Here is an 11,470-nt window from a genome sequence, read left to right as displayed (position 1 = left end):
CAGCTTCAATACCCTTTAGCCCTCCATATAAGAGTACATGCTGAATAGAGGACAATGCCTGGTTGTTATGTTTATTTACCCTTACTACAAGCTGGGTTAACCTCTTCAAAACAGCTTTACTAAGCCCGTTAACCACACGGCCCACATGACCTGTAGCCGTATCCCTAATGTGATGTAAATCTGACTGGAGACCATATGCACAAGTTCTGCTGCATTGTGTCTCCAAAAACTACAAGTTTATTGCCGTCCAACCCTTCCCAGGCTGGACGCTTCCAGGAGGAAACACTCTGAATAGCGACCGCGTAAAAAAAGTGAAGAAAGTCAGGAGTTCCGTGTTGTCGGAGCGGTATTTTTAATGGCTGTTGCACATTTACAGAATTGGGGGGGGGACATACATGGATGCGAAGCCCACATAGGGCAATGATTTTCATTGCAATTATTTCAACCGGTGCGTAATTATTCGAGGCTTTGCCCTTCTTGATGGCAGTTCTGCACCGGAGCGGGAAGAAGCGTAGGTACAAATAGAAGCGACTGACCCGTTTTTCCTCTGCTCTTTTAATGGAGCTCACAGCTTACGTTTTGCCTTTCTCCTTCAGTGAAGTCATAATCCTGCACTCGTAGTAATTATCGTGATGTCACACAGTCGGTGATGTAACTTCGTTGCAGGCTGCGAGTAGGATGTGGGCCGTGCAGGAGCGAGCAGTGGTTTGAATATAGTTTTAGTAATTAGCAATTCTGGCAAGCGAACTATGACAGATCTGCAGAATGGAAATGAATTTCTGCTTAAGCTTGACGTCTTTAATTTTTTTTTTTTTTTTTCCCCCAAGTATTATAGTCATCTTTTAAAACAGCTACTGGGGCCCCATGGCGAGAGCTTCATTTACCAGCTCATTTTTTCTTGATGGCTGTGGCAAGCGTAACAATGTTCTGTGCCTGCTTCAGTAATGGCATGTCGATCATGCTCCCGTGGAAAGTAAATGCTCCCTGGAAAAGAGAGAATATAAACTTCCTGAGAGGACCTCTGGAAATCGTAGTTGGCTTGTCTTTTTCTTTAACAACACATCCGTTCGCAAAGAAACAGCAGCTCCCCCAGGAATCCTGAATGAGTTTTAGGAGACAAACTAACATAGACGGGGCAAATGCGTTTAAAGAAATGCGGTGGGTGCCGAGTGCTCCAAAGGGGAGGCAAAAAGGGAGAGAAAAGAGGAGCCCAGCGTGCAGCCTGCCCGTTTCAGCCTCTCTAACTGGCAAACGTCGAGGGCCAAGAGCCGCCAGGCCGTGCTTGCCAGCCGGGGGGGTGCTGGCAGACATGGTGCTGGGGGGGGGCAGTTCTGCTCCCCACGTCCAGCATCCCGCTCCAGCACCCCCCAGGGCTGGGCTGCAGGGCCGGCGTGAAACTGTCTGCAGATGCAGAGCAAAGCCAGAAGTGTTACCTTTGTCAGGAAACAGCAACAGGAGGGGTTTTTTTTTTTTTTTTTTTTTGGAGGGGTGCGTGTGTATGTGCATGTGTGTGTGCAGGGAAGTTCTCCTGACTTGGGGGTGTGTTGAGGTTTGCTGCTGCACCTCTCCATCAGGTCTCTGGTGCAAAAGATAGGCTGGGCTTGTGCTTAGAGCCAGGGGCTGGGATGAAAGCTGAAAAAACAAGTGGCTGGCATGATAATATTGCCCAAATCTGCTCTGGGGCCAAGGTGAAGCCCACCCGAGCGCTGCATGTGGGGCATCTCCCCGAGCGGATGCAGAACTAGCCGGTGGCCACCTGAGAGCCAGGGCACGTTTCAGGAGTCACTTTGTATTTCTAGGGATTTTGTGCTCATACCACGGTGACCAGTTTAAAGTAATTAACTAGGAACCGTAGTTAAGTCTTAAACAGAAGGAACAGGTTTTAAATAGGGCCAAATGTGGCTTGTTTATTTGGATGCTTTAATCTACAAATGTGTTGCTGAGGTAGGATTTTGATGATAAAACACTGTGCACCAAGACATGCCAAAGTTCCGTAGACCAAAAAAAAAAAAAAATTTATTTGTAATTCTGACAGCACTTTGACACATTCTTGAAAAAATCCCAAATACAAAGATGCGATCCCTTCCCTGAAGAATTCAGAATTGAAGGCCTGGCCCCAGCGTTGCGTAGGGCGTCTCTGTGAAGCACTGCGCGCCCCTTGAATGTCCTGCTGCAATCGATGCGGGGTCGCAGGCCGGCCTTGGGTTTGGCAGAGGGAGAGGCTGACCAAGAGCAGGGTAAGGACGACAGCCGCACGTGCGGTGTGCCTGCACAGCGAGAGAAGTGCAGAGGAGAACAAGCCGTTTACTGCATTTTTGGTTTTCTTTTAAGGCTTGATAATTATTAAATAGAGGACTCTAGTAAGTAAAGTGAAAATATAACCTGCTTTCAAAAATGTTTAGGAAATGTGTTGCTCCGGTGACATACCTAGCTTGACTGAAGCAGTATTTATTAAATACTAGATCACATTCTAGAACAGTTAAGACGAAAATCCACCTTAAACAGTAATGTAATACAAATCAATATTGTTGTATGTAAGAACAGGCTGTATTAAAGCCATTAAAAACCTGATAGTTAAAGCTATTATTTTATTCAAAATAGGATTTCCTACTATAGCTTGCAGTATTTTAGGTGGGCTTGGAGACTAGTGGGACTGACAGATATTCAAGGGTAGATGGTTCAAATCTAATTTCTTGTTTACAGAACAACCAATCAACTCTACATTACCCCAGCAACAGCAACAACATTAATATTATTATTATTATTAATAATAATACACTACTTTTAATCTTAGCTACATCTCAGTCATTTTCACTCACACTTTTAAACCGTTACAGAAAATGCAGCCTCAAACTATTCCATTTATTAACTGTTGTGAAAATAAATTGGCAACTAAGTAAACATTTTATGACACAGGACTTCTTCAGAATAATCCAGGTCTACACAGTGACCTCAAACTGCAAGATATTTTTTTTTTTACTGTAAGGAAAGTATGTTTTAATTGTGTCTATTTTTCTATAGGCATTCAGTCAAATAATAGCTATTGCTTAAAAGAGAAATTTGCGTGTGGGATGACAGTGATAAACAGAGATATGTTAAGGTCTGGAATCATCCTTCCTAGTTCTGTGAAGTGTCTGACTTAGGAGCACTGTTATCCTAAGTACCTGCAATAGTTTTCAGAAAGAGATGGGCACCTAGGGATAGCAATTCTGATCTCTGATGGTCCAAATCATGATTGGGAGGGTCTTATCCCTCCCACTGACAGTATACGGGATGCTCTGAAGTCAGGTACCTCTGCAGGTGCCTAAGTTGGAGCATGATGAACTGGGTCAGGATGTCTTTTTTAGAAAGCAGGAGTTAATTAAACAGCATGCCTGTCCTCTCTTCATTAAAATAATGTTTAGAAAGCAAACCAGGATAATGGTGTGTGTGGACACATGAACACCGAAACACTTGAGATCTGCTGTACGTCCTCTTGTCAGCGTGCAGCTGCAGTTTGGGTTGCTAGGTATTTGAATGCTTGAAGAAAAAAAAAATTTTTTTTTTTTTTTCCTAACACCAAAGAGTAACACGAAGTTGGCTTCTCTGCCTGTTCACTCTGAGGCTTATTTTCTCCCTGCTAATTTGCAGTGTTGAGCTAAAGTCCAGAAAAAGAAACCGATTTTAATGCCATTGAATATACTCTATTCACTGCCACTCTTTCCACCCACAAGTTTCAACAGATAGGAAATACCAGTAATTACAGCTTTGTCCCCATGCTCTCTTTTCCAATTCTGCTAGATGAAACTTGCCTTTAGCATGCTTTTGATTTTCTCTTGCATGAATATAAAGAAAACAGGGCTTTCTATAAACACGTTTTGCTTTGATAGCGTTAATCTGGGGATTAATTTAGTCATAGATCTAAATTTTCTTTTTGGCTAATCTTCTCCATAATCTCACGCTTCCAGCCTGTACTTAGACTTCCAGTAGTTCAACGGTGGGACCAAGGGCCTGTTCTTAAGGAAGCTGGCAGTGTGAGTGGGAGCGACGGCGGGTGCGTGGTGCGAGGCTGGGGTTTGCATCCACCGCGTCCCGTGGCTGCGGTTCTTGCTCGCCACGTGGCCGTACACACCGGCCAGTGGGAGCCTTTTCAGAAACCTGTTAAAAGGACCCTGCCATCAGGCGAGTCGAAGGCGTCAGACCTGCCCGGGGAAGAGACAGGCCCTCCAGGTAAAGGCTGACGGGAGAGGGCAGAGCCGCAGCCGGCGGGCGCAGCCTTCGGGTAACTTGGGTGGGATGGGGAGCGGGGGGAAAGGAGGAAACCTGCGGGGCTCGCCGGACAGCGGGCTGGAAGCGCAGCCCTTCTGAGGAACAGGCGGCTCTGGGGGCCAAAGAACACCGCCACCCCCATTTTAAGGGGGGCAGCACATGTCCTGCTGTCCTTATCCAGCGCCATCCTTCGTGCAGCAACACAGTGAGTGGGACAAACAGGGTGACTTTGGCACGCGCCAGCCCATCGGCTACGGGGGCTGTCGGAGCGCGTTGGCTGGCCTACACCGTACAGCTGTGGAGGCAGCACAGCACAGCACAGCACAGCACAGCACAGCACAGCACAGCACGGCACGGCACGGCACGGCACAGCACAGCACAGCACAGCACAGCACAGCACGGCACGGCACGGCACAGCAGAGTGGAGGGGGTTGTGTTTGCACAACCTTTGGCTTCCCTCAGCCTGATGGCTGTATGCCTCTGCCAGAGCAGATAATCAGGGAGAAATCAAGTAAGAAAGTGAACAAGCAGGGTTTCCTGTTTGGGTCATCGCGCAGAGTGGCTAAGAGTCCTTCCCAGCTGACCGACAAGAGAGGAAAGACTGAAAGGTGTTTCCTTCTGGATAGCTCTGTGTGAGAAGAGCAAGAAGAAGGCAGCAGACCCATCTAGCTCCTCTTCTCTCCGCCTGGCTATTGCAGCTGCCCACAAAGGCCACCATGCCGTCATTTCTCCATCTCTGTCTCTTGTACCAGCCCACCTTTTCCAGGCTGAGCGATGCAGAGCCAGTACTGTGCAATTTGCTGCATCCCCCAGGAACCACGTAGTATTTGAATGCAATAAATTCATGATGACATTTAATGCTCTGTTAAAACAGTAGTAACATTTTAAAAAACGTAACAGCTATTTATGCAAGATGCAGGCCATGCTGAGTAAGGTCTTAACAGATCGACTTTGAAATTCAATATGTCCTAAAGTGCTTTGAGAGTGGAACAGAGAAGGCTTTTGGCAAATACAGAAAACAGCTGAAAGGGAATTAAAATTATAGAAAGCTGCTTTTTTTCTTTTTTTTCTTTTTTTTTTTTTTTTTTTCAGAAGGGAACAGCAAAAAATGATAGTCTTGGAAAAAAGAGAATGGAGCATGGTCAGCCCCAAGTGGTAGAAAGATCCAGCCTATAGACTAGAGAAGTGATAAGGCAGAGTTGACAGAGAACAGTCATTTTCACAGGTCAGGAGTTGATGATATAGGCTCATGAAAAAGGGGGGCAAACCACGTTGTGCAGTAGGAATAACTAATGCAATAAGTTTCCAGGTGACAATGGAGAGACTGAAGAGATGCAGAACCTAACTTTGTAACACATCAGTTTGTCAGAGCTTATGCTTGTACCTTATGAACCTCCTATTGGATAAAGGCAGCCACTACCCAAACCAACTCAGATCTAGCCAAGTTCAACAGGTCATTGAGGGATCTTCTTTGACAACTTAGAAGACAACTCTGGCCATGTGTTGCCATGGATGTTGGACATGGCTCTTGTTGTATCTATATATCCTCCTTAAAGATTTTCTTTATCTATAAGGAATGACATGTATGAAGTCACAGAAGGAGTCTCAGTGTTGGTCTGTTATTTGCATAGCCAAAAGATGAACATGTTAATGCAGTGTTTCCTGGAACATGAAGGCCTCCTCTTTTTGTGTGTGTGCAGCATCCAGGAACATTTGCTCTGTGAAACTTTTGGGAGTGGTTAAGAGGTTGGTAAATCTATACAACCATCCCATAAACAGAGTATATATATATACACGTGTGTATATATATGTATATGTGTATATATATGTGTGTGTGTATATATATATTTTATGACAAGAAGCATTTTACCTTTCTAGAAGTTAAATGGATGAGATTCAGAGTGCATGATTTCTGTGCCGTCTGGGGATCAGTATGTTCTGGTGGAACCAGGGAAGGGGAAGAAACAATACAGCCAATTCTCTTGCTAGAGTTTACCACGGGTGGTAGAATTGTGCTGACTTTGACTACAACAGAGGATGGACAGGATCATAAGTGAGGTACCCTTCATGTTTTTCCAGATGCTCAGGGAAAGTAAAGTTTCACAATTCTTCACCTGTCCTGAAAACTTTTTATATAATATACAATGTTACATGGGGTTTTACTCCCACCATCTTTTGTTCCCTTATGTACCACTGGGTTAACAAGAGAAACAAGCTGGCTAAAACTATCAGGATACAGAACATTTAAGGCACCTCATAGTTACGTGACACATTTCACTCTGAGCTGTGGATTAAAGTACATGAGTTAATTAAAGTAAAGTAATAATTGTTCTGGGACATGTGGGACGGTGATCAGACAAGCTAGTCCCCTTTGGCTGACAAGAAGGAAGAATTAGATGTACTCCTGCACCCGGGAATGCTTGTGGCTTTTTCCTCAGCATTTGCTCTGCCTGTGGTTATCTGTGCCTCTATCCACATCCATCCCCATGACTGCAATGAACTCACTAAGAGGGTTACTGCAGACCCTCAGTTCTTAGACCACCAGAATCTATTAATCACCAGCACTGGTACTGAATGTGAGGATTGGCTTTCCTAGGGCGTAGCAAGTATATGAATTTCAAAGTAAGTCCTGTAAGTTCCAAAAAGTCTATCGGCTTCCTGTTTGATAGCAGATGGGAGTCCCATCATGAGCACTGGTTGCAACCACTCTGCGCTCTGTTTTGGGAACCACTGCTGTTATTAATTACCTCGATTATTGGCAAGCCTTTGCAAATAAACTTTTGATTTGATGCCCTGTTTTACCAGATCTCATCATACATGTAGCCAACAACTTTAGCTCCCATGTGACAGGGGCCAGGACTTTCTTAAAGATATATATAAAGTCTACATTAAGCCTGTGGCTTGTCTAGAGTAGAAAGAAAAAAATCAATTGTCTTGCATCCGGTGAAGGAATATAGGCAATAGTGCTATATTAATTTGTTGTGTGTGCCAACATATGGGCTATCCTGGGCCACTATGTAGAGACAGCCAGCTTTTTCAAAAGCAGTTTACTTTGGGAATCTAGTCAGGTGATTTAGATGGTAGGCTCGGAGGTGCTACAGGATCCTGGTGAGTAGATAAGGTTTTGACATGGTGGAGACTCTGAGTACCAGGGCCAGTGGAAGAAAGGGAGAAGCAAGCCAAGGTCACGTTCCATGAAATTGCAATGCAGACAAGAAAGCACCCGCTGCTGAAGTTTGGATTAAGTATAGGTCTAAGACAGGGGTTATCTAATGGTTATGGAATTGCTCCCAAAAATCTCTTCCACTAGTTAGGGGACAGCTGCTCACAAGACAAGCAAGTTCATGGCTGAGGGTAGGTCCTTTGATGGCACTCTGCTGTCACAGGGTTAGAAATACTGGCCTGCTGATGAAGATTTATTTTTCTTCGATTACTTTTCTCAACAGATGAGCTATCAAAACTTTCCTTTGCAGTCCAAATCCCTGCAATGCGTGTGTGGCAGTCAGGTTTTCTCCTTGTCCTACTTGACTGCCTTCTGAGGGATGTGCATCTAGGAGCTAGGGAAAAGGGGCGTAGGGGGACCAGTGAGCCAACCACCCTTCTCCACCCCCTTCATCATTAGGAGGTGTTGTGAATCAAACAGAACTTCTACACTCCTGTGGTAACGCGGGCCAGAGGCTGTGTGTGAATACAGCCATTGTCTAAATAAGTAATTATGTAAGTCCCCTTCCAACCCCCGTGACCTGTATCAGCACGCGTGGGCAGATGCCAGACTCAATGGAAATGACCAAAATGGGCGATGCCAGCTGGAGAGTGCAAACCTTGCATACTGTCTGCAAGGGGAAATGGAGGACCCGTATAGACAAGCACAAGCATCCTCAAGTCCACAGACGCAAGAAATCTTTGATCCACAGTTATCTGAGAAACATCAGTTCTTTTCATGGCAATTCAGTGACTCACCCACGTCGAAAACCCAAAGGTCTAGTTATCATAGCATGAGAGAATGCCAGGTTGGAAGGGACCTTAAGGATCATCTGGCCCTATGACTTTTTGGAGACCACAAAAATACATAGAATAAACCCACTAAAATATGCTTGGGTCTGAGAACATTATCTCTAATCCTGAACAACATTAACTAGAGCCTTGTGTTCTGGAAGAAGGGCAGATTTGCTTTTCTGAAGAGGGAAGGAAACAGGTGGATGGCAAAGGGTCCCCCTAAAAGGCACGGCATTCAGGAAGAAAATTCCCTCGGGATTAAATGAAAACACATGTCCTTTAAGCAACCCCCTGCAGAGGAAATTTGGAAATCTTTGCTTTGGGGCTTAAAAAGAATGCTTGGATTTGCTTATAGGTAATGAACAAAAGAGAAGAGAGTCCTGGTCACAACAAATGGCGTTGGGTCTGTGCCTGGGGCAGGAGTGATTATCCTGACTACAACGGAATGACTTTCCCTTGAAACAGAAGGTTGAAACCATATTTTTGGGGAAGTCAAGAGTAGGAAATAATCTAACAGCTGTGATGGTACTGAATGCAGGTTTAATTAATTTTTTTCTTCTGTGAGTTGTAGCCAAAGAGCCATCATAAAGAGGTGGGTCATGATTCCCCCTTTAATGATGAACTTCCAAAGGTTAGTGAGCTGCTAGGAGGTGTTTGACGATATCTGGGTCAACCGAGCTTGTTTTTCAGGCTATAACAAGATAATGTCTCACTCTCCTCTCTGCTCAGGCCTGTCCTGCCTCCCGATCAGGTTGACACACAACTATAGCCTTCTTTTAGCATCTTTGCAGTAGGTAGGAAATGCCCAAATAACTAGGGTAGCCACATATGACAAACTGAAAATGTCACACACAGCAAGCTATACAAACAGAGTTTCCAGGTTATGTATTTCCATAAACGCTCCTTTGAATCCTTTGACATTCGCCCCTTTTCCATAGCAACATTGTGGGAGGAAAGACACATACACAAAATCCTTGGGGATGAGCAGTGATCCCTGGAAAGGTTTATCATAAATGTCTTTTTGGCACAAGGGGATGCTCAGTGGATCTCTGTGATCTGTTGAAGGAAAGGATGTATGGGGAGGGAGTTTTGCAAAGTATGAACACCAGCATGTTTCTGTAGCCATTTTGGTGATATGAAGAAAACATTAAATATCACTATCTTTTGTTTCTTTTCACCAGTGTAAACTTCCACGAGAGCAGAAGCAGTTAGTTAGTTCAGAGGATAAATCAGTTTGTAATGCCAGGAGCAGGCCTGTTTGTATGAGATAGGCTTCTACCTCTAGGAGCAGATGGAAGGACACAAAAGGTCGAGAAAGAAAGAGCAACACCACACGAAATAGAGATTAATTTTTACCTCAAATAACTCCCTAGCAGCAGTATGAGAACTCTGACAGAAAAAGCCCTTTCTAAAGCTCAACAGGTACGAAGGACTTTGTGATCCCTCAAGTCCACAGTTGGGCAGGAAAGATGAAGAACAAGGACCTAAAAGGTCTTTCGCTTCTCCTCCACCTGACATTATTATTCCCAGCCCACAGAAAAAGGTCTTGCCCTGCTGTGTGAGCCAGACAAACCGTTTTTCCCTCTTACAGTCCCCCAAGCTCCCTGAACCACTGGGGACAGCTATTTAGGCTGGGATGGGCCCAGGGATCCTGCTTCGCCCAGCTCCAGAAACTCTTCCAGGCCACTAACGTCTCTGCCTCTCACTGAGCAAACAACCTGTTTAAGATCCTCGAATGAAAGGTAGACATGAGGGTTTTTTATTGATGTCTTTACATTTCCTTTAGTTTCCTTTTCATTGTGGTTGTTGCCTTCCTGTGTGATCCTCTAGAGTAGGAAGGAATAAAATTAAAAAATCAGAAGAAAGTCCTGGAAATTGGGAATATTCTTCACTGGTTTCTATCTTCTGTCATATCATGCATTGGGAATGAAAGAATGCTAGAGAGCACACTTGATGCTGCCAAGCAAATCTTTATTTTATAGCACAAAATCAGCTTCCTGGACAAACATCCTATCCAACCATGCATTTTTTTCCCTAGTGAGCATCACAGTTATTATATGGAAAAATGAAAAGTAACTAGTATTACGAGTTCAGCATCCTCAGATGCCCTTAATTAAGTAATTTAGAATTAACTTGAGGTTAATGGAAGCAATTTGTTAAATACAGACTAGAAAATTTCTTCTGGAAGTAAATGACTATAGGACACACAAAAGCCATTTGATACCAAAGGGTAAGGTAGCTGTAAAATACAACTGAGAAAAATAATAACAGTGAAGCTCATTCTGTCAACAAGAATGGAATCGTCGGTATTTTTGTATTCTATATTTTTTCTAATTTCAGATTAATTTTTCTGAACAGGATTGAACAGCCATTTTTTACTGCGATTCTCCATTTCAGCTGATGGAGCTTTTGCATAGAGCTTTTTTAGGTCCTTGAAAAAGCCGGCTAGCACAGAGAGGAGTGAAGAGGCAGCAAGACTGCTGTTACTTAAATTAACTGAAACAATATTTTGGCTGTACAGGCTTCTGAATTCCCTCAGTAAGCCTTAAAAAGAGCCATCTGGTCAGAACATTATATCTCTGGTTAGATCCTGCTTTGGAAATTGAAACGAGGCTCATGAGCGCTTGTTAATGCTTTTTAAAGAGGTGTTTGGAAGGTGGGTAGTTGGCTCAGTGGGTTGCGTGGTGCAGAGCAGGTTTTGGCATGATGACGGGCAGGTGTCTGCAGCGATGGGTGTCCCCCCACCCCACCCCCCCCCCCACTCCCCGCCTGCAAAAAAGCATCGCCTGCATCGGGAGCGTGCCAGCACCCTTCCCAAAGCCAGGGCGCCCGCCCTGTCTCACCGAGACCCCGCATGCACCTCCTTGAGCCGAGCAGGACAGCAGGGTCGTGCCTTGCTGAGGAGGAACCCCGAGGGGTGACACCCCCTGCCCTCTGCAGGGCCTGCAGCCCCCCCAGGACAGCCGCCGCCGCCTCCAGGACCCCCCCCCGGGTGGAAAGGCGACGGAGGGGCACAGTATCCGTCCTTCTGCTCCCGGCTTGCGGAGAAACTTCTCCCTGCGGGAAATGTCAAAGCGCCATCCTGGTCCCTCTCCATTCGCGTTTTGGACACAGGTCTTTAATGAGTGGAGGAAAACAGGTTAAGAGCCACCGAATGCCTGCTGGGGAGCTGCGGGGCGGGGGTGTAGGGAGCTGGCAAGAAAATGTTTTGTATGAGTTTCTGCCC

General features: G+C 45.1%; 1 protein-coding gene across 4 annotated transcripts in view; it reads right to left on the bottom strand.

Annotated features, from left to right (window-relative positions):
- Positions 1-328: 328 nt before the first annotated feature.
- The window catches only part of CLYBL (citramalyl-CoA lyase), a 177,503-nt gene continuing 166,361 nt past the window's right edge, over positions 329-11,470 (bottom strand). The window contains exons 8-9 of one of the 4 annotated variants that reach the window (XM_042805941.1): positions 885-984; positions 329-758 (exon numbers count right to left, since the gene is read on the bottom strand). In XM_042805941.1, coding sequence (XP_042661875.1) covers positions 889-984 — 96 coding nt within the window. In that variant the 3' untranslated portion in view covers positions 329-758; positions 885-888. The other 3 variants (XM_042805940.1, XM_042805942.1, XM_042805939.1) reach the window with 3 other exon arrangements.

Source organism: Tyto alba, unplaced genomic scaffold (assembly GCF_018691265.1).
Source record: "Tyto alba isolate M040663 unplaced genomic scaffold, T.alba_DEE_v4.0 Super-Scaffold_45, whole genome shotgun sequence".
In the NCBI taxonomy this organism is placed as follows: Eukaryota; Metazoa; Chordata; class Aves; order Strigiformes; family Tytonidae; genus Tyto; species Tyto alba.
This window is presented reverse-complemented; position numbering and strand designations above follow the sequence as displayed.